The sequence below is a fragment of the Manis javanica genome, chromosome 16 (genome assembly GCF_040802235.1).
Source record: "Manis javanica isolate MJ-LG chromosome 16, MJ_LKY, whole genome shotgun sequence".
NCBI classification, from domain to species: domain Eukaryota; kingdom Metazoa; phylum Chordata; class Mammalia; order Pholidota; family Manidae; genus Manis; species Manis javanica.
Window position 1 is genome coordinate 17,128,039 of NC_133171.1, and position 27,475 is coordinate 17,155,513.

The following is a 27,475-nucleotide window of genomic DNA, read 5'->3' on the forward strand; positions in this document are numbered from 1 at the left end:
GGTAAATAGTAAATGCAGTTCTTAACTAAGTTAAGTTATGCTTTGTAACTTTGTTTTTATTTTAAGTTGGTTGTTTGGAATCAGGCTGCACTTTTTTCTTAGTAAATGATGATTATATTCTCATAAAACTTCCACACCCCAAAATCCCAAAACAATAACAAAAAAATCTAACCAATTATTTAGCCTGTAGGTTGTGTGTGCTGTTTCACTTACATTTAAGTACCATTTATAAACTGCTTCTACGCATTTTTCCCAGTTTCAGGTTATATTGTGCTAATGTTGTAGTGGTGTCTTTTTCATTCTGTCCCACATCTCTGTGAGCCCAGATTCTGGAAGCACCACCTTTTTTCTTGACCTGTTTCTCTACTGGGTTTATATGAAACATATTATTCACTAACCAGATGGTCAAGTATATCATTCTCATGAATGAACCTACTTCTAAAAATTAGTGTCTATCCAACTTCATCAGCAATTATGTGGCCAGTCTACATACATTTAATCTTTCATTCAATGGTCCCGCATCATCGGTGTCCACCATCTATAAGCAACATCCTACAGTGGCTATTCTAATGTGGACAGAAAGCAAACTGAGGCAGGAGAAAGCCTGTCAGGTGGCACAGACAACTCTACACATTGGTCCTTAGCAGGCCCCCCACAGCTTCAGGGTGTCTGCGCACTCCAAAGGCAGACTGACATTTCTGGGCAAATCTGCTTCTCTCTGAGTAGAGTACGTATGTATGTGTGAATGCATATATGCGTGTATAGTAAATATTATACATCATCAGATTCTCAAAAGATGTTAACCATTTACCTAGAATTAGAAATCACGAAGGTCTCTTATAAACTACTCATTTGGTGTCCATAGCAGCCAATATTCTTTAAATGTCTGATGTTTTGAGAGGACCGCCTGAGCCCTCTGTGGGAGGAAGGAAGACGGGAGCAGGGTGGTATCCTGGTTTGGTCACTCCACTAGGTAATTCAAAAGGTCTGAAGTGAGCTAGGCTCTCCCCCTTTGGAAGGCAGTTATAGCTAAATCCTCTGGGAGTCTGAAAGCCCCATTTCAGGTGGCTTCTCATCGTTTTAGTTCTGACCCACATGTAGTCCCTCTCCCTTAGCAGAAACTTAGCAATAGGAAACTGTTTTCCCCATCTCTCTACTTCCAATGATGTTTGGCATCATTTGCTCACTTGCTGATAGAGTACCAGTGATGTAACTTGCCCATAGTTTTGTGCAGTTTAGGCTTTGTCAGGCCTAGATGCTGAAAGGAAAGTGTCCCTAAGGCCTATGGGAGGGTAAGCAGGTACAGTCAGGTGACGAACACTACACTAATAGGCGGAGGAGTCAGTAGGCCACAGAGTTCAGGACACCATCCTAATCAATGCTTGAGATACAAATGTTGCTGAAAAGTATTTTTTTTTTTTAGGACAGTGGCATTTAAAGCTAGCAAGATATTTAAGAATTAAAGAGTAAGGATTATGATATTTTTTTAACCTTTGTAAATTTCCTTGAAATCTTCATTTGTTTTTCTCCTCTTTTCCACAGAGATTAGCAAGAAGTCAAAATGGAAAAGGAATCTGGGCCCAACCAGGAAGCACTGGCACCCCGGGGCTCACTTAAACCTGGGGTGAAATAAGGCACCGTCACGAGTGGGAAGGCAGAGGCGATGACTGGGGGCAGGGGCAGATGGGGCTCAGCGCCAGAACCTGGCCGGAGCAGCCGGACAGCACCAGTGTCTGCGTGTGGCCCCGGCTCTTCCCACACTGGGGCCCCACCAGGAAGCAACGGGTGAACAACCGTATGTCGCCAAGCCTCCGGGAGTGCAGATTCCTACATCTTTAATGCTGCCATGTTGGTTAAAGCATCTGGTCGTTAAATGAGTAAAATTTTGGCTCTAAATTTCTATACATTTAAAACAGAAATTGAGGGTTCTATATTTTAATTAAGTCTCATAGAGCTTTATTTCAGATGCTGGTTTTCTTTTTCCCTGCCATTGCAATTTATTATAGGTTGGGTGTTAGGAAGCAGAGTATATAGCCAGGATGCTTGGTTTTAAATCCTAACTCCACCACTAGCTATGTGAGTTTGATCAAGTTACTATGCTCTTTGCGACTCAGTTTCCTCAATTATAAAGTAGGGTAAGAATAGTCATTACCCTGGGTTGTGAGATTCAGTGCATCATATATGTAAAGAAGCAAGTGATGGCACCGGGTGAGCCCGACAGATGGTAAAAGCCACCTACATCATCTGGTTTACAAGCCACAGGGAGTCTTCCTTCAAAGTGTCTGGTTCACTCTTTTCTACCTACTCTCTGTTCCCCAGCAAAGCGCAGACCTCTCTGGCCTCACGCAATATGATCCCACACAGCCTTTCTCCTCTCTGATGCATCCTGCGTGTTCCCAATGCCCTCTTCCTGGAATCCCACTGAGGCTCTGTCACTCCTCTGTGCAAAAACACCTACACAGTGCACGTTGCCTATGGACCACAGATGGTGTCCCCTTGTGATGGCTCGGCGTGTCTCACCATTCCCCAGGAACATTCTCAAGGGCTCACCAGGCTGTCACAGCTGGTGATTACAGCTCAAGATTCCCTTGACTGGCCCCAAACCACCTTCTGAAAGTTCTTTTTACTATTCACTATAAACCCCGTATTTTAGAATTCTTACCATTTTCTAAAAACTCCATACACTTGTACCTCACTCCTAACATGTATACAGTGTAAAGCTCAGCTTAAAAGTTACTTTTTTGCTGACAATGACCTTGATCATCCACTCATAAGCTTTCAAATTGTAACAGCCCTTGCATCACTCTCGGGACAGCTGTATTACCACGATTTGCATCACTCTCTTCCTGTCTGGGTCATGTGCTACTTGAGAGTAAGGAACACCCCAGAGTCATTGGTATGTACAGCTCCCAGCCTAGAGCTTTGCCTCGAGAAGCTTATCTGACAGAAGGTAAATTAATTAATGTTATCCTAACTGTAGTTTAACTCTCATTTTAAAAATAGCAGTCCTAATGGCTAAGGTGACTGAGAGACTCATATTAGTCCTCAAAGCCATGTTTTGGCCATTAAGGGTAACGGGACGACTGTGGTTACCACGCGCTGGTGCGACCTGCCAGCAGAGAGCCGTCCTCCACTTCCGAGCTGCCCGCATAACTCCAGCTGCTAACAGTATATAAAATCAAATCAAACTGTTTCACAGGTGGTCTTCAGATTCTTTAATGAGACAGGGTTTTAGGCACCGGACGTATCAGCCGTTTGGATAACCTTTTCATTTTAATGCCATCTGATCTGACTGGTTCTGGGTTAACCTGGTAAGAAGAATGAAGAGGGCAGCTCTGCGGGGCCTCGAGGCTCCTGGGCTCTGATAAGACTTAATGTCAAGTGAGCTGGGAGGAGCTGCACACAGCGCTGCTTCGCTTCAACTTCCCAGGGGCCCCAGTGATACCAGCCACGTGTTTGTGCTTGATTATGCTACGTGTACAAGTCTTCCTCTGTCTTTCTGCATCTCTTTGTCCTAAAATAACGAGTTCCAAGCACCCAGAAAGCAGTTTGAAAGGATACTTCTTGATTTCAGAGATCACAAAGGCTCAGAGGAAAGGCAAAAAGAAATACGGGTTACCTGGCAAGTATTTTGTGACTCCAACAGTGTGTCTCTGACACCAAGCATTGCCCAGATAGAGTTGGTCGATGACAATCACAATATTTCAGGAGAAACATCTCACTCATGACCTATGCACTCTGCCTAAGAATTAAAGATATTTCACCCATGAATTTACCCAGCTCCTCCTGACCTACACTAATTTTTGATCTGCAGAATTGTTGGGGACAGAAGCCCTACATATACTACCAGCTGTTTAAATACACAGGCACTTTGGTGAAATAAATTCCTGCCTTTGCCATGTTAAGTTTCCCCTCTCTGTGCCGGCACACTCAATTTAAAGTATCTTGTTTAATGAAAAGTAGAGTCTGAGGATTGAAAACTGTTAGAAATAATTCAAAAATTTAGAATCGATTAAAGCTAAGAAATGAAAAATCTTGCATACTACACAACTGTGATGACCCATCCACCATAAAAGGAAAAGTGTTTAAAGATTTCTGAGGTTTCATAGCCAACTTTTTCCTTTGTGATCCTATGAAGTACTTGGGAATTAAAAATTCTTATGCTAAAAATAGATAACTACCAGTGGAGAAACCAATTTAACCAAGGAATCAAAATTAATACCTCCAAGGAGGCCACGCGGACACCATGTGCCATCAGGTGTGATATTCGGAGAAAGACATAACATCACTTACTCAGCTTAACAGGGCAAAACAGACACCATGAATCTGATCATGAGGAAAACCCAGACCCATACTGGGAGACACTCCATAAAACAACTCACCAGTGTTCTTTAAAAAGGTCAATGTATCATTAAAGAGAAAGAAAGACCACGAAACTGTCTGGGTTAAAGGGGACTAAAGAGATATGTTCTTAGAACTTCTCTCAGTTTAAAATAATTTTCAAGAACTTGAAAATTTTTCTGAGGCCTATAAATTGAAAAAATATAACTTCTCTAATAGAAACAGCTTTGGAAAAGAACACTTTTTTGGTTAAAATGTTCTGAAATTATTTTGAATTTCTGGGATAGATATTTTATAGTTTACAAGAACATGGAGCAAAGATTCAGAAAGAATGTGGTCTAAGCCTCAGGCGTTTCACTTAATAGTTATAGAACTTTGGGCAAGTTTATCTAACTTCTCTGGGCCTCAGGTAACTCCTCTGTAAAGTAAAAAGTAATACCAGATATCTTTCAACCAGTTGAAAGAATAATATGAAAATATGTACAGGAAAAGTAGACTGTTTTTGGCACATATTAACATTCAAACAATGGAAATTTGTTTTCCCTGCCCTTACAACTTCTCACCTTATATGCCACTTCTATAAATGCACTTTATTATGAGTAGCATATATTTGTAAATGATTTATCTGATAAGGGGTTAACATCCCAAATACATAAGAACTCATACTCCTCCTCAATACCAAAAAAAAACAAGTAACCTGATTAAAAAATGGGCAGAGGACGTGAACCTTTGGACATTTGTCCAAAGAAGAGATACAGATGGCCAACAGGCCCATGAAAAGATGCTCTAAATCACTAATCATCAAGGGAAATGCAAATCAAAACCACAGTGAGATGTCACCTCACCCCAGTCAGAATGGCCATTATCCAAAAGACAAGAAATAACAAGTGTTGGTGAGGATGTGGGGAAGAGGGAGCCTCCTACGCTGTTGGTGGGAATGTAAATTGATGCAGCCACTATGGGAAGCAGTATGAAGTTCCTCAGAAAAACTAAAAATAGAAATACCATTTGACCCAGTAATTCCACTTCTAGGAATTTACCCGAAGAAAGCAAAAGTCAGTGATTATAAAAGACACATGCATCCCAGTGTTCACTGCTGCATTATTTATAATAGTCAAGATATGGAAGCAACCAAAGTATAACTCAATAGATGAATAGATAAAGAAGATGTGGAACACATATACAATGGAATACTATTCAGCCATAAAAAAGAAATAAATCCTGTCATTTGCAACAACATGGATGGACCTAAAGGGTATTTTGCTAAGTGAAATACACCAGGCAGAGAAAGACAAATACCATATGATTTCACTTTTATGTGGAATCTGAAAACAAAACAAAACAAAATGAACAAAATAGCAGTAGACACATAGACAGGGAGAAGTGACTAGTGCTTACCATGAGCGGGTAGGGAGGGGGAGGGGTACAAAGGAGCGCAAAAATCGCAATCATAATATAAGTTGGTCATGGGATGGAAGTGCAGCATTGAGAATACAGCCAGTGTTTCTGTAGCATCTCTCTATGTTGACAGACAGTAACTACACTAGTTGGGCTGAAGACTTAATTTATGTACGTAACTGTTGAATCGCTGTGTTGTATACTGGAACCAATATAATACTGTGTATCAATAGTATTTCAATTAAATAAAAATGATGTTCACTAAAAAAAAAATCCTTGTCAATCTGAAAGTTTATTTGCTCATATTTCACCTTTTGGGCCCCAATTATAAAATAAACATGGTTCAAAGAGGCAAAAGTCAGAGAAGAGTGCCGTGTTAAGTTACCAAATATATTCTGGTATTGAATTACGAACCATATCTGGTATTAGCTCTGACACTTTGGAACTACAGTTTTAAGTCCTTTCAAGGTTATAAATATGGAGTTATTAATGAACCATAGTTATTACAGAAAAAGATAAAAAATAAGATCATTATACAGTTCTTTGTCTTTAGAAGTTAACTCTGAAGAATCTACTAATGTCTCAAATTGTTAAGGTAATAAAAAGTGAGTTCAAATTGAATATTACAATTTTAATAAATCAAGTTCATATAAAAAGCATAAAGGAATTATGTAGATCCTTGTAATTTTTCTGAAACTTATATACCACAAAGCATGTAATCATCACTGAAAATAAAGTCAGCCTGAAATATAATAAAGATGACTTTCCAAAGGACAGGATTTATATTTTAATATGAACCCTCTTAGTCCTTCTCAACTGCAATACTCACAACCATTCAGCATCTGAGAGAAAAACTTCTAACCAAATATCTTCCTATTTTTTATAATTATAAATTCATAAGAGAAGCAGGATAAAAATTAATGCCAAAAGGAGAGCAAAAATTAAACAATCTTAACAAATTAAGTGTACATTTTCTACAGAAGGTTAAAAAAAACGACTTCCTATAAGTTCACTATGAAGTACAAATTAAAACTGCTGTCACTGAATGCAAGGCTGAGTCATGCTTCACTCTTCATTGTCCTAAAGTCAGGATATTTTAGAAAACTTGAAAAGTTAAGACTTCCAAGACAAACCATGGTTGCAAAGTACAGCCACCTGATTTCTTTCTTGCAATGACCTATAATTAACAAGACAGCCACAGGAGAGGGCTTGGGGTATCAACAATCATCTGTGTGTTTCTTTTCTGTCCTATCACCCTGCAAACAGCCAATCCCACAACAGCACGGCTCTGTCCTGGAGTGAGCGTGCACACGTCTGGTGCATGCCTCGTCCTGCAAGTCTGATGACACAAAGCTGGTTTACATGACAATGGGATTCCCTTCATCAGTGCCACACCAGGACTTAATAATTAAGGTAGGCAGTGCTCGAGGCAAGTACAGAAGTGAGAAACAGGGCAGAAAATTAGGGAGACAGTGAGGGTACTCTGAGAGAAGGTTGGGGTTTTCTGAAAGAACGACTCAGGGTAAAAGGAATTAGACGCGTACTTTAAAAAAAAAAAGGCACCCACAGTAGTAAACCTAACAGAGGTCTCCCCCGATGGCACCTCTCCGGCAGGGCTGTGCTGGACAGCTGCCTGGGAGCTGAGGTGCTGCATCAGCCCAGGTCCATGCGCACTTTGCCTACCCCCAAGGGCACTTCCTTCCGAGACCGTGATAAGACACTCTGCCTCGATTACTCCAAATTAGCCCCATTTGTTAAACCCACTAACATTTCAGTTTCAAGATGGTAAACAAGCTAAGGGCTTGAAGCACTGGTCAGGCCAGGCACCAGCGATACCAGTAAGCTCCCCTCAAGCAGCTGAGGCTTAGCAATTCCTGCTATTTTCACATTCTTCAAAGCTCCGAACATTAACGTCCCTTTTCCTTTAGTCGTTTACTGTGAGAGCAGGATAAAAGGGAAGTGAAGTGCTCAGATTAAAAATATTTAAAACTAATCCAGTCATAGCTCCAACTTTTTCAAATGTTCCCAAATCCAGTGGTTGTGTACAGGAACACACACACATACACACACACACTTGATAAGCTTATCTTACGGTGCTTGGAACAACAAAAACACAAAGGAGACTATATGGAAAAAGCCAGTCCTGTAGCTGCCTTGTAGGAACAGTTTGGGGAGAAATCATATCAGGTTGGGATCATGCTAAAAAGCTTCCGTACAGTAAGGACACCATCAGTAAAACAAAAAGGCACCCTACAGTGTGGGAGGATATATTTGGAAATGACATGTCCGAAAAGGGGTCAACATCCAAAATATATAAAAAGCTCACAGGCCTCAACACCCAAAAGGCAAATAACCCGATTAAAAAATGGGCAGAGGATCTTCTCCAGAGAAGAAATTCAGATGACCAACAGGCACATGAAGAGATGCTTCACATCACTAATCATCAGGGAAATGCAAATTAAAACCACAATGAAGTATCACCTCACACCAGAAAATACTAGGAACAACAAATGCTGGTGAGGATGTGGAGAAAGGGGAACCCTCCTACACTGCTGGTGGGAATGTAAATTCAACCACTGTGGGAAGCAGTATGGAGGTTCCTCAAAAAACTAAAAATAGAAACACCATTTGACCCAGGAATTCTACTCCTAGGAATTTACTCTGAGAATGCAGGAGCCCACTTTGAAAAAGACAGATGCACCCCTATGTTTACTGCAGCACTATTTACAATAGCCAAGACATGGAAGCAATCTAAGTGTCCATCAGTAGATGAATGAATAAAGACAATGTACATATACACAATGGAATATTATTCAGCCATAAGAAAGAAAATCCTACCATTTGCAACAACATGGATGGAGCTAGAGGGTATTATGCTCAGTGAAATAAGCCAGGCGGAGAAAGACAAGCACCAAATGATTTCACTCATCTGTGGAGCATAAGAACAAAGCAAAAACTGAGGAAACCAAACAGCAGCAGACTCACAGAACCCAAGAATGGACCAACTATTGCCAAATGGACTAACAGCTGACTGGGGAGGACGGGTGGAAAAGGAGGGAGAAGGGGAATAAGGGGCATTACGAGTAGCACACACGACGTAGGGGGAGGCACGGGGGAGGCAGTACAGCACAGAGAAGACAGGTAGTGACTCTACAGCACCTTACTATGCTGATGGACAGTGACTGTAATGGAGTATGTGTGGGGGGGTACTTGCTAATGGGGGGAACCTAGTAACCACAGTGTTGCTCATGTGGTTGTATATTAATGATACCAAAATAAAAAAACAAAAAATAAAAAACCTTAAAAAAAATCAGGTTGGGGAGGGATGGGGTATAAACAAGGGCAGGGGTCTGGAGGGGCTGGCACTGGTCCTTCTGAGCAGAAGAGGCTCAGGATGGTCCAGGGGGCAATCACATGGCCACGAGGAGCCAGAACATCCACAGGACCAGCCTGGGCAAGAGGCAGAAACAAACTGCAAAGCCCTAAATCTCAGGCATGTTGAAGGTTCCTTGTGACTGACTGTCAGGCCTCCCACCGTTGGGTTCGGGAGCCTGGAGTAAATCAAAAGCCAATTATGTGACCTTCTGTAGAATAAATTAATATTCCCTATTAAACACAGAATAACTTTGCTGACATGTAGTTAAGTCTAGGACTTAGAATTTCTAAGTCCCAAAGAAGAATATTTCTTGAAGGTCTCAGGAGTAAGTCCAGAGATTTCTTAAGTCCACTTATTTGTCTCCAGATCTTCCAGAACAATCTCTTAATTGGGCTTTTCAGACTCTTACTTCCCCCTTCACTGAACCTACAAAAAGCTTTCAAAAACAACTATGATGACTGCTATTCTGTGGCTCCTACAACCCACAGGACAGTCAAAAGCTGTTTACAGGTTTATAAAGCTGTCTCAGTCCAAGTCTTGCCTAGAGTTCATGGTCACTGACAACAGCCCACCCCTCGGCTTGCCGTCCAGACCGTCAACACCAGTAGAACAGCGACGCGGTGTCATGCACTTACTGCCCGAATGTGGTGCCCGCAATGCTGCAAGGCGGAAGGGATGAGCATGGAGCACGGGGGGAACGACCTACAGCCAGGCATGGAGGCATCATGTGCACTGGAGGGAACAGCAAGACGGAAGCAGACAGGGAGGCCGGAGCTGCTGTGCGACCCCGGGCAAGTTGGCTCATCACTCTGAGCCTTGGTCTTCTCAGGACCCTCACTTCACAGAGCTGTGAGAATTTAATTAGGTAATGCATATGTGCTCAGAACAATGTTGGCACATACTGATTGCTAAATACATGCTAACTTTCATTGTGACTTCTGTTATGTCATATGATCAGGCCTGAAGATTACTGTGCCTTTGGCTAGCATCAACCTTCCTCAGACCTAGGAACGACCACGTGTCATCTTATGGCAAAGCAAACCCTGGGGAGCATTAAGAGCTCAAAGATCAAGTAGCTGCCTCAGAAAGCCAGCAGATGTGCTCAGATCAAAACACCCCCATGCTGGCGTAATAGTTCCCTATTGCTCCAGTAACAACTCAGCACAAACTTAGTGCCTTAAAAACACAAATGTGTGATGCTGCAGTTTGAAGGTAGGAAGTCCAGAGCGGGTGCTGCAGGCTAAGTCACGTTGCAGGCACAGCTGCCTTCCTCCTGGAGGCTCCAGGGGGGATGTGCTCCTTGCCTTTTACAGCTTCTGAGAGGCCACACTTTCCTCAGCTCACACCTCACCCTTGATCCTCAAAGCACAATTAAGAAGACATTAGAAGGGAACTGCAAATTACAGTCTCCTATAAACAAAGATGCAAGAATTCTTCACAAGATTTTAGCAAACTGACTGAAATAACATAAAAAATAATGTATCATGACCAAGTAAAGCTTATCTCAGGAATGCAAGGCTGATTTAAACACCTGAAAACCATTCACAGGCTTCAGACACAAAAAAACAAACAATAAGATTATTTTAACATGAAGAGCAAGCAATAAAAATTGGATTCCATTTATGATTAAAACACACACATACACAAACACACACATATAAACTCTAGATAAAATAGAAAGGAACTTTCCTAATCCCAAAACCACAGTTCACTTTTATAATGAATCGTGAAATTCTGAAAACTCTCCCCTTGAGTTTGGAAAGATGAGAAAGATACCCAATTCTACTCAACAGTGTATTGGAAGCCCCAGCCAGGACAACAAAATAAGAAAGAAATGAAAGGTGTGAGGATCAGAAAGGAAGAAACAAAACTGTCAGGAGATGATGTAATTGCATACATATAAAAATCTGAAAAAAAAAAAAAAAAAGGAAAAAAACCCTATAGAAAACTACCAGAATCAGTAAGTGAATTTAGCAAATTTTACGGGAGAAAGATAAATATATGAAAACCAACCATATTTCTAAATAGCAGCAACAATTAAAACTTGAAAATCAAACATTTTATAGTTTAAAAGGAGCACAGATGCAGGAATAAAAATCTATGACACACAAGGCTGGTACCCAGAGAACTACGGCGCGTCACTGGGGGGAGCAGAGAGGGTGGGAGCAAAGAAGTGGTACGCTTCTGCAAAGAGAGAAAACGTGGTATTATTACAATGTCAATTTCCCCCAAAGTGATCTATAGAATCAATATAGTCTCAGTGAAAATCCCAGCAGGGTTTTTTGTGTGTGTGAAAATTGACAAATTTAGAAAGACGCTGGTCCAAGAATAGTTAGGACAATAAAAAAAATAAAAATAAACAGCTGAAATACTTCAAAATCTGAATCCAGACTTAATTGTAAAGCTATGATACGAAACTGTGATTTGGTAGAAATATCGACTAACAGACCAAAGAAACAAAATAAAGCTCCAGAAGGCACCCACACGTACAGACAGTTTACGATAAAGGGGACCAGGCAGACAGTGGGGGAAGGATGAGATCTTCAGTAAGTGGTAGAGACTCAAATGGATAATCTTGCAGAAAAAGAGGCTTGACCTCAACATCTCATACCTTAAAAATAAATTACAGAGTGACTGAAAATCTAAAGGTAAAAGGTAAAATCATAGGATTTGTAGAAAAGCACACCAAGCATATCTTCATGATGGTGTGGGTAAGGAAATTTTAAACAGGACCCAAAAAGCACTAAAAGAAAAAGAAAAATATTGATGAATTCTGCTATATGAAAATCAAGAATGTCTGTTCTTCAAAAGGCACCATTAAGAGAGTGAAAAGACTGGTTACTGAATGGAAGAACATATTTAAATTACCATAACCAACAAGGGACTTGTATCCAGAATATATAAATAATTTCTATAAATTGGAGAAAGTTGGTTGGGTGAGGACAAAAAAGTAAGCTAATAGATAAATGGGCAAAAGGTTGAAACAGGCACTTCATGAGAAAGTATACCCCAATGCCCAATAAACATAAAAGTAGTATTCAAAGTAATAAGTAACAGGGAACTATAAAACCACAGTCAGATTGATTTACAAAACATAACAATGCCAAGTGTTGGCAAGATTATGGAGCTACTTGTATTTTTATATTTTGCTGTAGGGACTGCAAATTTATTCAACTGTTTGGAAAAACTATTTGGTAATATCTAGTAAAGCAGATCAATTGTATTTCTATGACCTAACAATTACACTCTCAATTTTCCACATTTAAATCATCTTATTTTAATACATTTATGAACAAGTAAGGAATAAATTAAGTTGAGGTTTACTCTGAAAGCAATACATACCTTAAATAGACAGGCAGACAGACAGACAGAAAGCAAGTATCAAATATGTTCCATGGAAAAGTAGGAAACCGATGGGATTCCCCAGTAAGTAACAAATCATGAAAAGGGTCTCTTAAGAAGCAGGGTAAATATGAAACCTCCTTTGTTCACAGATATGTAAATGCTGCCTTTATTTTGAAACATCCAAGGATTTATCTTATAAACACAGGTAAATACTAGGTATTAGCTAATTTTTTCCCTAGTGTCCCTTACTTTACCCACCTCCCCACCTTACAAAAAAAGTGATATTTGTCTAAGGTCATTTAATTCATCCAAGGTCCCCCAACCCCTCCCTGACCCATACTTGGAAAATTCCCCATACTTTCAACTTTAAGGGCCATGCCGTGAGCCTGCTGTGCTGAGGGGGGCGACACAGCTGTATTTGTTAGCTACTGACTAAGTGCACACCTTACAGGGAAAAAGATCTCACCACTTTTGCTGGAACTTGTTCCATTTTTGCAGCAGGAGTCCCTGGTCTTGGGTAAAACTGGTTAATAAAGAGGCTTGGAAATTTGTACTCCTCGACAAGTTTCACTGTTTCTTGAAAATCTTGATCTGTTTCTCCAGGAAAACCACAGATAATATCTGTAGCAACAGTTATTCCAGGCACTCTAGAAAACAAGATAAAGATGTACAAAGTTGACTACAATCCACAATTACTCTATTTCCTTGACATTTTAAATACCATTATTCCTTTAAAAATTGAATTTTATTTTTATGAAAGGGACATTTGCAAATAGATTTAAACAGCCCAAAGTTCTAAAAGTTTATGAACACCTGTGGCCCCTGACATTTTAAATTATTTTAGATGTTTCTTTGTTCTCCATTCTGTATTTTAAAATAGATGTTTATTCTAATTCTAGACTTATTTGATTTGAGGCAACATTACTGACTTCTCTTTTATGCTACAGGAGGTCTTGGCTCTGCCTGCCCCCGTCCCCTCCAAACATAATCGCTGCACAAGTCTTAGTAAAATTCATAGTATTTCCACTGATAAAACTGCAAAGATACTGCTCACTGCGCAGCCAACTGCTGTATGTTTTCTTTTGTCACAACAACTGCCTCTTATTTAAAACTCTGCCTAATAATCTATGCTAATATTTTCCAGAAGCTTTGTTACATCTATCAAAAACTAATACTGTTTTCTAAACGCTCGATGTACTACGTAATTCACCAATTCCATTTTTTAACTCTGAAACACCGCTCCTTCCTCCTTCGAGGGCGCGTGGCGTCTGCGACGGAGCCGTCGTCACCACCGAGCACTCCTCCTTGGTCTCCTGTTTTTCAATCTCTTTCTTGGATCCTACGTCTTCCTAATTCTTAATCATCCCATTTTCCTTAATTCTGCAGGAGGATTTTCTCAGAAGCTTCATCAGAAACACTGCCAGATAAATGTTATCATTTCAGCACGTGTGAACGTGTCTGAAGCCACACTACTGAGTAATAACGTGGCTGTGCAGAGAACCCCAAAATGGAAAGGCCCGGCCCTCAGGACCTCGTACCGCTCTGCTTCTGTTAAGGTGGCGAAGTGGCGGATGAAATGTCCAGCTTCACTCTGATGCAAACTTGTCTGTATGTGTTCTGCTCTCTTTCTGAAAGCTTTCAGGGTATTACGTTTATTCTCAATGTTTTTATATGTCCTGACAACAGGTATCGGATTGAGTATTTCAATCCCTGTAAAGACTACAATCCGGACACTCAGTCTTTTTAGGTCTTAGAAATTTTTTTATTTTTTAAATATCATTTTCTTCTCTCTCTGACTCCTTTTCTTTGAGTGTTGTAATTACTAGATTGACTCTCTAAGTTTTTTCATTATTATTTTTCATCTTTGTCCTTTGTTACATTTTCTGGAAGATTTACTTGAGTTTATCTTCCAACTCTTCTACTGAAAAAAATTGAACTGAATATTGTATTTGAGATTTCTAAGAGTCCTTTCTTGTTTTCCAGTTTTTCTTTTTATAGCTTACTGCTTTGTTTAGAGAGAAAGCTTCTTCCCACTCTGACAATATCAAAGTCTTTCACAATTTTTCCTCTGCTCACAAGAATTGTGTCTAATTTCTCGAGGTCAGATTTTGGTCCCTCTCATTCGTGATTGAGACTTGCTACCAATACATAGTGATTTTTGCTGCCCTTTAATATTCAGGGTAAAGCACTACAAGCTTTTCATCATAGTGACTGGGCAACAAGCTGCCTTTGTTTTTGAGGGTCCCAAATGTCAGTGTCTTGGAAGCCATTTTTCAGTGACTGCTGAGTTTCTCAATAAGTATGTGACAATATTCTACTGTAAATCAACAGTATAACAATAACAAAATAACATTAAGATTTAGAAACTCCAATATTATTTGAATCCATGAAGAACAGAAAAAATAGTCTCAAATGTTTCAAATCATAGCATAACTACCTATAATTATAATTACAGTTTTTCTATCAACTAAATACAATTCTATATGGATGAATAAAACAGCTTATCTCATTAAAATATATTAGCTACTTGGAGGCGTAAGAGAGCAAAGGATAGAAAGATGAGGAAAGTCAAACTACTGGAAACAACCAGCTTCCTGAAAATGACAGCTTTCTATACCTGTTTGCATAATACTTTAGTGTCTCAGTGAACAAGAATGAAAAATTTAGTTTTAAAAATATTTCTTTCTGGATTTCTACTTATCTCATCTGGCTATTAATTTGGCTGAGCTTGAGCAAGATAAGTTCCAAGGCCTGGAACTTTTTCTGTGATGATAAATAGAAAAAGAGGTAATATGCATAGAGAAAAATGAAACAAGAGTCATTGAAAAAAACTTAAAATGTTATTGGGATAGAAAAACATTTTCTCTTCTTTAAAGGTGATTATCAAGATTATGTTAGAAAATCATAAAAAACATGCTTTTACAGAGAGCCAAAGGTCGACCATTTTCTAGACTTACTAAAACATGTGGAATAGAAAAATTACGTCAATAGTTTCAATTATCAAGTTTTTACACTTGGTTTATCAACTATTCCTGAACAAAAAAATTCATAATTAAAAATAAAAGTAATAGAGCACAGGAGAAATGACTGAAAAGAGTTCATCTCCTCTAGGAAATTAAGACAAACAAAAAAAATTAGAAACTGCCTATGAAATACTGCAGAACAAAGACAGCTGGTTATTGTCCTAGGCTATGAATCGGGATAACTTGGAACTAGATCAGGGGGTATTCCCAGAGGAAAGCACCTTGCTGACACCCTCCCCCACCAGCCTTTTGATCAGGTATCCCCGAGCTCGGTGTTACGCGACACCTGCTTACTTTGGCCTTATGGTCCGCAGTGCAGAACAAAGGACAAACCTTAACAGGACTGACCATAAATTTTAAGGAACAGGATGTTCAGTGCATGGCTTTGACAATCTACACAAAAACTTGACTCATAACAAGGGAGGTAGGCCACTATGAATTAGTGAAAGATCTATGTGAGTATATAAAGGTAAAAACAGTTTTAAAGTATATTAGAATATAAACTGATTTGCCTATGAAATGTTTTCAAAGTAGAGACTAATGTTACATAAGGCTCATTCATATATTAATTTTCCATATGCAAACAATGCTACTTATATTCTGAAAAAAACTTGTTCACCTTAGGTGAACCTTATATTGACTGTTAATTTACCTCCTAAATAATTATCTTCAGTATATGAGAAGTTTGAAGTGGACCAAATTCTAAATTAACTAAGTGGCTATGAAGAAATTATCAGGAGTCTAAATTAGAATATTAATTAAATATTTAATTGCTAATTGTGAGTAAATGCTGTTTTTAAGAGGCTGTAAATTTTCAAAATACTGTAATTTAAAAAAAATGATCATTTCCATAAACTTAGTGAACCTCGGAGTCTAATGAATATAATTATTAGGTATTAGGTATTGTTAAAATTTAAAAGACCTTCTACATTTCCATTTTCATAGTAGTATTAGAGAATAATTCTGAAAGATGAAAATGAAAATGTTCAATTAGTTTAAATAATAGAAATTTTGACCCATTATTTTTTATGACTTATACAAGCTATTTACTGTCAAAATGGGTTCATTAAATAACTTGGGGAAGGAATTAAAGAGAAAGATTACAATTATGCTCCTGCCTTGGCAGAAACAGTGTTATGATGACTTACAAAAAAAATCTATCAGGGACATGTGAAGAGAATACTACCTATTTGCCGGTCCAAGGATATGATCTAAGAAAGCCCCAAATATATTAAGGAAAAAAGTATACACATAAATGCATCCTATACTATACTTGAAGTACTATTAAAATGTTATACTTTAATTCATTCTCAGGATTCTTGCCTGCAATTTGCTTCCAAATTTCAAAGACAAAAATAAAAATGATTATTCTACTTTCGTTAGCCAATAAATTGTAAGCTTCAAATTCCGTAAGTGAAAAAAGACTAATACTCACGCTATTTATCTCAAAGGAAAGAGATAAAAATGATCAGAGAACAGTTCAGACCTGCAATAATTATTAGGCATGAGCAAAACACATGATTAAAGGAAATATTTTTTAGTCTTGAATGAAAATAAAAATACATCTAAATAATTGGTTGCAGTGAAAGCAGTGCTTAGAAAGAAATTATAGATTTAAATGTCTATGCTAGAAAGAGGGGAGCTCAATAATCTAAATTTCAACATGAAGACGCTAAAAGAGAGGAGCAAATCAAACCCAAAGTAAGACAAAGACAGGAAATGACAAAGGTAAAAGAAAAAAAACGTCAATGAAATAGAAAATAGAGAAAAATCAATGAAAGTAAAGGTGTATCACTGAAAAAAAATCAGTAAGATTACTAAATGGCTAGTTAGATTGAGGAAAAAAAGAGACAAATTACCAACTTGGGACATGAAGGAGGAGATGGCACCAGATGCTATGGGCATGAAAGAAGATAGGAAGGGCATGTTATGAAGAATTTTATGTCAATAAATTAAAAACTGGGTAAATTCTTTGAAAGAATTTACGTAAAATATAAAAACTGACTCAAGAAGAAACAGAAAATCTGAATAGCCTTTTATGTTATAAAAATTGTATTTGTAATGAAAAATCTTGGCAACAGAAGAAAACATAAACAAACCTAGACTCAGATGGCTCTGCTGGTGAATTCTATAAAATTAAACAAAGAGCAAAACCATTTGTACAGAAAGTATTTCAAAAGTAGATTAGAAACGAACTAATTCAATGAATCCAGCAGCACCCTAAATGAAATCAGCTCTGGAGGGAAGGGTTCAAGGTGGTTACGCAGGAACATCCTGAGCTCACCTCCTCCAGGGACACAGCATATCTACAACTATATATGGAATAATTCCTTCTGAAGGGGATCTAGAAACTGGGTGAACAGACCTCCACAACAAGGGACAGAGTCGACATGGGTAAAAGAGGCTCAGACATGGTCTCATTAGGAAAAAAAAAAACACACCCTAGGTAGCTTTCAGTGTTTGGGAAAAACCTCAAAGGTATGGGAATTTTCCCTGTGTAGTGAGAGAGTCAAGCTCCACATCAGTCACCCCAACCTTAGAAATCCTACATACATGAGACAAGACCCTTAAATACCTGACATTGGAAAACTCTAGATTGTATGGAAAGGAAAACTGCTCTTAAAAGGCTCATATGCAGACTCACTTGACTTAGAAACTAGTGCACACACACACACACACACACACACACACAATCAAAAAGTGTACAGACTACAGATTAAGGAGACCCATTTAATAATCTTGGACCACCTGCCAGAAAGGCAAGAGGTAGCTGAGCCTCTCCCCCAGGGCTGAGGAAGTGATGGTACCTACTTTTTGCTAGCTCATTTTGCCATGTTGACTCTGGTGCTGGAGGGTGCCATTTAAAAATCCTCCATTTAGACAGCTAATGCCAGGGGACATGAGCCACTGAGAGCCCTGCACATCCCTGTGCCTTGGGCTGGGCTTACAGCCAACAGAATGATAATCCACGCACCAGTGTGATCACAACAGTTGTGGCCAGTAGGGCCCAGAGCCAGCCCCCCACCATCATGCCTGCATCAGTCATGGCCCCCCAGAACAGGAGGGCGCATGCAGCCCCCACAGGGAATATCCCTGGCTCTAGTGGCCAGAAGGGATTATGCTTCTGGCCTAGCAGAGTATCTCCTACATAAGGACACTCCTTCAAGACTGTGAGACCACAGCTGAACTGCCTACTACATACGGACGAACACAGAGAGTGAGGCAAAATGAGGGGGAAGAGGAATAATACACTCCAGATGAAAGAAGAAGACAAAAACCACAGAAAACAACAAGAAGAAATAGAGATAAGCAATCTACGTGACAAAGAGCTCAAAGTAACGGTCATAAGGATGCCTACTGAACACAGGAAAATGGATGAGCACAGTGAGAACTTCAACACAGATGCAAAAACATAAGGAAGTACCCATCAGAGTGAAGAATACAGTAACAGAAATGAAAACTATACTAGAGGAAATAAAGAGGAGATCAGATGATACAGAAGAACACATCAGTGATCTGGAAGGCAGGGTAGTGGAAATCACCCAAACTGAACAGCAAAAAGAATTTTTAAAAATGAGGACAGTTTAAAGGACTCCTGCAAAAACACCAGGTTACTAACATTCACATATCAGGGACACAGAAAGAGAAAAGTGAGAGAGAATGGGGCAGAAAATTAATTTAGAAACTAATAGTTGAAAACTTCCCTAATTTGGAGAAGTAAACAGATATCCAGGTTTAGGAAGCACAGAGAGTCCCAAACAAGATGAAACCAGAGAGCCACACCAAGACACATTACAATTAAAATGCCAAAAATTTAAAGACAATCTTAAAAGCAGCAAGAGAAAAGCAGTAACTGATCTGTAAAGAAACCCCCACAGAAACACTGCAAGTCAGAAGGGAGTAGCATGATATATTCAAAGTGCTGAAAGGAAAAAAACTTACAAGAATAGGCTACCTGGCAAGGTTCAAAATAGACTACTATATACACTGGTTATTATATATGAATGTCATGGTAACCACAAAGCAAAAAACTAAGACATACACAAAAAAATAAACAGAAAGGATTCCAAACATATCACCAGAGAAAGTCATCAAATTATAAGGGAGAAGAGCATGAGAAGAATAAAGGAACAGAGAAGAACTACAAAAATAACTGAAAACAATTAACAAAATGGCAATAAATGCATACTTATCATTAATTATTTTAAATGTAAATGCACTAAATGTTTCAACCAAAAGACGCAAAGTGACTGAATAGATTAAAAAAATAAGACCTTTCTATATGCTGCCTTCAAGAAACTCATGTTAAAAGTAAAGACACACATAGGCTGAAAGTTAAGGGATAGAAAAAGATATTCCATGCAAACAGAAATGAAAAAAGAGCTGGGGTAGTAATATTTTTATCAGACAGAAAAAGACTTCAGAACAAAGGTTGTAACAAGAGACAAAGAAGAGTATTACATAATCATAAAGGATCAATCCAATAAGAAGGCAGAGCACATTTAAGTATTTATGTATCTAACACAGTAGCACCTAAATATATGTAACAGATACAAAGGGAGAAATTGACAGTAATACAATAATAGTAGGGAATTTTATACCCCACTTATCAACAGATAGATCATCTAGACAGAAAATCAGTAAGGAAACATTAACCTTAAATGACACATTAAGCCAGATGGATTTAATAGATACATACAGAACATTCCATTTAAAAATAGCAGAACATAAATTATTTTCAAGTGCACATGAAACATTCTCTAGGAGAGACCACAAGTTATGTACCCAAAAAAGTTGCAATAAATTTTAGGAAGACTGAAACAATATCAAGCATCTTTCCTGACCACAGCAGTATGAAACTTGAAATCAATTACAAGAAAAAAACTGGATAAAACACTAACACATGAGGCTAAACAAATGCTACTAAACAACTAATCGATCAACAAAGAAATCAAAGAAATACCTTGAGACAAATAAAAATAGAAACATGTTCCAAAATCTATGGGATGCAGAAAAAGGAGTTTTAAGAGGGAAGTCAATAGCAATACAGCCACCCCAAGAAACAAGAAAAATCCCAAATACACGACCTAATGTTACACTTAAAGGAATGAGAAAAAGAACAAAGGCAAAAGTTAATAGAAGAAAAGAAATTATAATAAAGGTAAGAGCAGAAATAAATAAAACAGAGGGAAAAAAGGTCAATGAAATAAGAGCTGGTTCTTTAAAATGATAAACAAAATTGATAAATCTCTAGCCAGACTCATTAAGAAAAAGAGAGGATCCAAATAAAATCAGAAATGAAAAAGAAATTAAAATTGATACCACAGAAATACAAAGAATTATAAGAGACTACTATGAGCAATTATACGCCAAGAAATGAACAAGATAGAAGAAATAGATAAATTTCTAGAAACATACAACCTTTCAAGAAACAAGAAGAAATAAAATATCCAAATAGAACAATTCCTAGTAATGAGATTGAATCAGTAATCAAAACACCCCCAACAAAAGTGTAGGACCAGATGGCTTCACAGGTGATTTCTATCAAACATTTAAATGAGTTAGTATCTATCCTTCTCAAACTATTCCAAAAAACTGAAGAGAAAGGAATGCTTCCAACTCATTCTACGAGGCTAACATTACCCTGATATGAAACCAGAAAATGACACCACAAAAAAGAAAAATCTCTGATGAACCCAGATGCAAAAATCCTCAACATGATATTAGCAAACCAAATTCAACAATACATTAAAAGGATCATACACCATGAGTTGAGTAGGATTTATTCCAGGGACGCAATACCTGTGAATCAATCAACATGGTATATGAAGAAAATGGGTAAAAACTGTTGATCATCTCAAAAGATACAGAAACAACTTTCAACAGAATTCAACATCCATTTATGATAAAAACTCTCAATAAAGTGGATATAGAAAAAACATATCTCAACATAATAAATATCATGTATGATAAGCCTATAGCTAACATTATATTCAAAAGTGAAAAGCTACAAAGTCTTTCTTCTAAGATCAGGAACAAGACCAGGATGTCCACTCTCACCACTTTTACTCAACATAGTACTGCAGGTCCTAGCCATGGCAATCAGACAACATAAAGAGATAAAAGGCATCCAAACTGGTAAGGAAGAAGTTAAACTGTCACTATTTGCAGATGACATGATATACATATATATATTTATAGAAAACCCTAAAGACTCCACCAAAAAAACTAATAGAACTAATAAATAGATGCAAAGTTGCAGGATACAAAGTAATACACAGAATTCTGCTATGTTTCTATACACTAATAATGAACTATCAGTGAAATTAAGAAAACAATTCCATTCACAATCGTTTCAAAAAGAATAAAATATGTAGGAATAAACCTAACCAAGGAAGTGAAAGACCTTTACTCTGAAAATTTTCAGACATTGATGAAAGAAATAATTGAAAGTGATGCAATAAATGGACAGATACACTGTGCTCACAAATTGGAAGAATTAACATTGTTAAAATATCCATAGTACTCTAGATCATCTACAGCCTCAATGCAATCCCTATTAAACTACCAATGGCATTTTTCACAGAACTAGAATAATTCTAAAATTTGTATGGAACCATAAAAGATCCCAAATAGCCAAAGCAGTCTTGAGAAAGAAAGACAAAGCTGGGAGTATCACACGCCCTTGTTTCAAACTATACTACAAAACTATGGTAATCAAAGCAGTATGGCACTGGCATAAGAACAGACCCATAGATCAGTAGAGAGAGAGACCAGAGACAGACCCTCACTTATAAGGTCAATTAATCTATGACAAAGGAGGCAAGAATATACAATAAGGAAAAGACAGTCTCTGCAATATATTGTTGGGAAAAGTGACGGCCATGTGCAAAAGAATGAAACTGGGTCACTGTCTTATACCAGGCACAAAAATAAACTCAAAGTAGATTTAATACTTAAATATAAGACCTTAAACCATAAAACTCCTAAAAGAAAACATAGGTATAGGCAGTGTACCCTTGAGCATAGGTATAAGGAATATTTTTTTGGATCTGTTTCCTCAGATACGGACAACAAAAGAAAAAATACATGGGACTAAAACTAAAAAGCTTTTATACAGTGAATAAACAATGAACAAACAAAAAAGGCATATATTGAATGGGAGAAGATATTCATAAATGATATATTCAATAAAAGGTTAATACCAGAAATATATGAAGAACTCATATGACTCAATGTCAAAAAGACAAACAATCCAATTAAAAAATGGGGAGGACACCTAAAAAGACATATTTCCAAAGAAGAGATACAGATGACCAACAGGCCCACATAAAGATGCTCCATATCACTAATCATCAAGGAAATGTAAATTAAAAGCACAATGAGATATCATATATCTGGCCAAATGGTTATTCAAATGATTATCAAAATGATAAAAAAATAATAAATATTGTCGAGGTTCACCCCTATGTTCACTGCAGCATTATTTACAATAGCCAAGATTGGAGGCAAGCTAAAGATCCATGAATACATGAATAAATAAAGAGAATGCAGTATCTCTCTCTCTCTCTCTCTCTCTCTCTATATATATATATATAGACACAGATAGATATACAGGTATATCTCTCTATATATACATACAATGGAATATTAGTCATAAAAAGGATGAAATCTTATCATTTGCAACAATATGGATGAGGCCTGAGGTGTTATGCTAAGTGAAATAAATCAGACAGAGAAAGACAAATAGCATATGATTTCCTTACATGTGGAATCTTAAAAAATAACAAATGAACACTGGGAGATGTTTATATGAGTGTATATGCATATCAAAATTCATTGAGCTTATACACTAAGATTTGTACATTTTATTGTGCATATTTCAATAAAAAAGAGAACAAAATAAATGAACAACAAAAGGAAAGAGAAGTAGATTCAGATAAAAACTGATGGTTGCCAGAAGAGAGGCAGGTGGGGGTGGACAAAACAGGTGAAGGGTTTAAGTGGTACAATCTTCTTGCTATAATAAGATAAGGGAATGTAATATTAACATGGTCAATACTATTGTACTTTGTATGGTGATGGATAGTAACTACATATACTGTGGAGACCGTTTCATGTTTATGTGTGTACACACACACATATATATAAAAGTATATATTAAAATGTATATAAATATCAACTGTTAGTTGCACAGCTAAAATATAATATTGTCTGTTGAAAAAAAGGAGGAAGAATATCCAATATCCCTCATAAACACAAAGATTCTTAACAAAATACTAGCAAACTGAGCCCAGAAACATAAAAAGGATTGTATATCATGATGTTTTTAATCCCAGAAATGCAAAATTGGTTTGACAGCAATAAGCCGTACTAAAGAAAAAAGGGAAAAACCCCATGGGGCATGTGAGCAGATGTAGATAACTCAGTTAATAAACCCAACATGCGTGCATCATAAAAGCTAAGAAACTACCTCAACCTGACGAAGCATCTATAGCTATTTTCATATTTGCTAGTAAAAGTTTAATTGCTTTTCCACCAAGGCTGGTAAGAAGGCATGGATTTCTGTTCCCACTTCTTCAATTCAACATATTGCTGGAGGTTCCCGTCAGTACAGAAGGACAAGAACAAGACATTGAAAGCATACAGATTAAAAAGGATGAAGTAAGTTGGTCTTTTATTGCAGGTAACATGATCTTCTACATAAAAAATGTAAGGAATCTAATGAACCTTACTAGGATAAGTGAGTTAATCAAAGCTAAAGCCAAATATACAAGAATGAATTGTATTTTTTTATGTATTAGAAATGAACAGTCAGAACATGAAATAAGAAAATTGCACTAGCAATAGCATTAAAAAATTAATAATTTCAGAAGTGCAAGAACTATACCCTAGATATAGAGAGTTTAAAGAGATTTTTAAAAAATTTACTGAAATGAAAAATTATCTAAATGAATGGAAAAACACATTTTTTTCATGGACTGGAAGGTTCTATTATTGTTAAGATGGCAAATGTCTTCAAACTGATACACAGACTCAAGGCAATGCTATCAAAGCATCAGCATTTTTTTTGTAGAAACTGACAAGCTGATTGATTCTAAAATTTATACGGAAATGAAAAGAACTTTGAATAGCCAAAATAACTTTGAAAAAAAACAAAGGTGGTAGAATGCATGAACTTGGCTTAAAGACTTACTATAAAGCCACAGTAATCGTGGCAGTGCATATAAAGAGATGAATGGAACAACACTGAGAGTCCAAACATACATTCACTAATTTATGGTTTATTAATTTTAACAAAATTACCAAGACAACTGGGCAAGAGACAGTGTTTTCAATAAATGGTGCCAGAGCACTGGACACCATGTGCCCTGCCCCACAAAAGAAAGAAAGAACTTTATTACATTGTTACCTTCCATTATGTACAAAAAGTACTTCAATATGAATCACAGATCTCAATCTAAGAGCTAGAATTACTAAACTTTCAGAAGAAAATATAGGAGAAAACCTTTGTGACCTCTAGGCAAATATTTCTTAGCTATAACACCATCGAAAAAACACAATCTATTTTTTTTTATTTGGGTAACTAATAGGACTTATTGAAAAGAGAAAATAAGAAGACAAGCCATAGACTGGGAGAAAATATTTTCTAATCATATATCTGATAAAAATATTTGTATCCAAAATACAATGGGTATAAGAAGTGAACTCCTGTAATTCACTAATAGGAAGACAAACCGTTGGTACAGTGGGCAAAGAATTGTACCAAAACTTTACTAAAGAAGACATATGAACAAGCAAATAAGTGCACAAAAGGATGGCCAGTACCATTACTAAAGGTAATGCACTGCAAGTCTAAACAATGTAAGATGCCACACATCCAGGAGAATGGCTGCAATGAAAAGACTAAATAATAACACACCAGTGTGCATATAGAAAAACTGAGACTAATTTAGTGTAGATGAGAATTTAAAATGGGGTGGTCACTTTGGAAAATGGTTTGGCAGCTTCTTAGTTAAACACATATACTGTGACTAAGAAAGTCTATTCTCAGTTATCTACCCAAGAAAAATGAAAACATATGTGCACACAAGGACTTCTGTGCGGATTATTACAGCAGCATTCTTCATAATAGCTCCAAATGGGAAACAGGCCAAATGCCTTTCAACTGCCGAATGGATAAACAAAAGGCGGCCCATCCAGACAGTGGAAACTTATTTACAAATAACAGAGAACCAACCACTGATACATGCACTAACATGGATGGATCCCGAAAACATTCGTGAGTAAAGAAAGGGAGACACAAAGGATTACTTATTGTCTGATTCCATTTATATGAAATGTCTACAAGAAGCAAAAATCTATAGAGGCAGAAGACAGATCAGTGTTGGGCTGGGAGCAGGGACTGACTCCAAATAGGCATTAAGAAATTTTCGTCATCACTAAAGCATCCTAAAACTGAACTGTGATGATGACAGCTGTACATATGTATAAATTCACTAAAAATCTTCAAACTGTATACTTACATTGGGTGCATACTGTACGGTATCCAAATTATACCTGCAATAAACTGTTAAAAGTGAAAAAAAAAACCCTTTCTGAAGAAGATTTGACAGGAATCCTCCACAGCACACTCTTTTCCAAGTGGTCCTAACAGCTGAACTTTTGACTGGGTGTAGTCAAAGAACTAAACATGGCCAAATAGGGGAAAAGGGAAGGTAATTAAAGGCAAGGTTTAAGTCGAAAGGAAATTAATACAGAGCGTGACATCATGAAGGACTAGAAGAAAAACTCAGACCTATTTCCCAACAACCAATATGTGATACAAGGAATCATTCTGTTCATACTGAGAGGAAATACAAGGAGAACCAATATGATATCTTCAAATAAAGAAAAATTTCATCAGCTTCAAATTTATTTTCATAATTTTATGAAAAAAATTCTTAAGGGAATGGGCTGAAAAGAGAAAAGGCGTGAAACATTTAGATAAGGGTTAAAAAGTCATGAATCACTTAGACAAAGAAAGGACTAGTGTGGCTCAGGAGTTCATCCCTACTCGTTTCACATGGATATCCGGAGAGAAATCTTCCTTGCAACACTAAGAGGCTCTGCCACTAACGAGCTGCAGGCTCTTGGGCAAATTACTTAGCCTTAGTATGTTCACTTTCCTTCTTTTAAACAGGGGCGCAAAAAGGATTCAGACATAAGAGGATTCACGAGTTAGTACATACAATAATTGCTCAGGATAGTGCCTGCCCCATAGTATCCAACATGTTTTAGATATTATTATTGTGCCCTGTGAGAGAGATAACTAACATTTATTATATAATACTGTGCCAGGCAATGTGCTGGCAACTAACATCTTGTTCTCCTTGTTTTTAGCATTATCATCACTCATCAATAGGTACTGGTAATTGTTCCTGTCTGCAGATGGCTCATGGTAAGGAAGAAACAACGGATTGGTAGAATCAGATCTTAAATTCAGGGAGATTTGGGTCCCCAGTTTCTAGCTATGTTGTCATAAATCACCCTCCTGTTCAGAGCCTCGGGGCGTCTTCTCTCAAGTGGGGATAACAACACATGCCTTCCTGAACTATTGTGAGGCCAAGTGAAGTAATGAATATAAAGCATTCACAAAATAGCAGATGCTTAACAGACGTCAGCTGGCTCTGGGTGTTCCTTCAGGGACTAACGGACGTGAGGAGCGACACTGCGCCAACCACCTGGAACCGGCTCCTCCCCTCCTGCCATACACGCCTCTGGCCCATGGTGCCGCTCGCGTTTCCGCTGGGTCTGGTGCCACAGGTAAGTATTAGCAGAAAAGTACAGAAGGAATTTATGATCACAATATACAAGAACAAATAGTTTACATGATATAAGCAGTTTGATAATGTTTACCACAAAAAAAAGAAGATGCTGACTTTTGGTGAAGTGATTTATGTGTAAAGTGTAATAAATACTGAAATGCCCTAGATATGAACAATATTCTGGC

At 37.6% G+C, this 27,475-nt stretch overlaps 1 protein-coding gene across 4 annotated transcripts in view; it reads right to left on the minus strand.

Moving 5' to 3' along the window:
• CDKAL1 (CDKAL1 threonylcarbamoyladenosine tRNA methylthiotransferase) overlaps positions 1-27,475 on the minus strand; it is a 633,245-nt gene that overhangs the window by 121,733 nt on the left and 484,037 nt on the right. For all 4 annotated transcript variants that reach the window (XM_073224446.1, XM_073224444.1, XM_036994284.2 and 1 more), the window contains one exon: positions 12,927-13,107. In XM_073224446.1, coding sequence (XP_073080547.1) covers positions 12,927-13,107 — 181 coding nt within the window. The remainder of the gene's footprint in view (positions 1-12,926; positions 13,108-27,475) is intronic.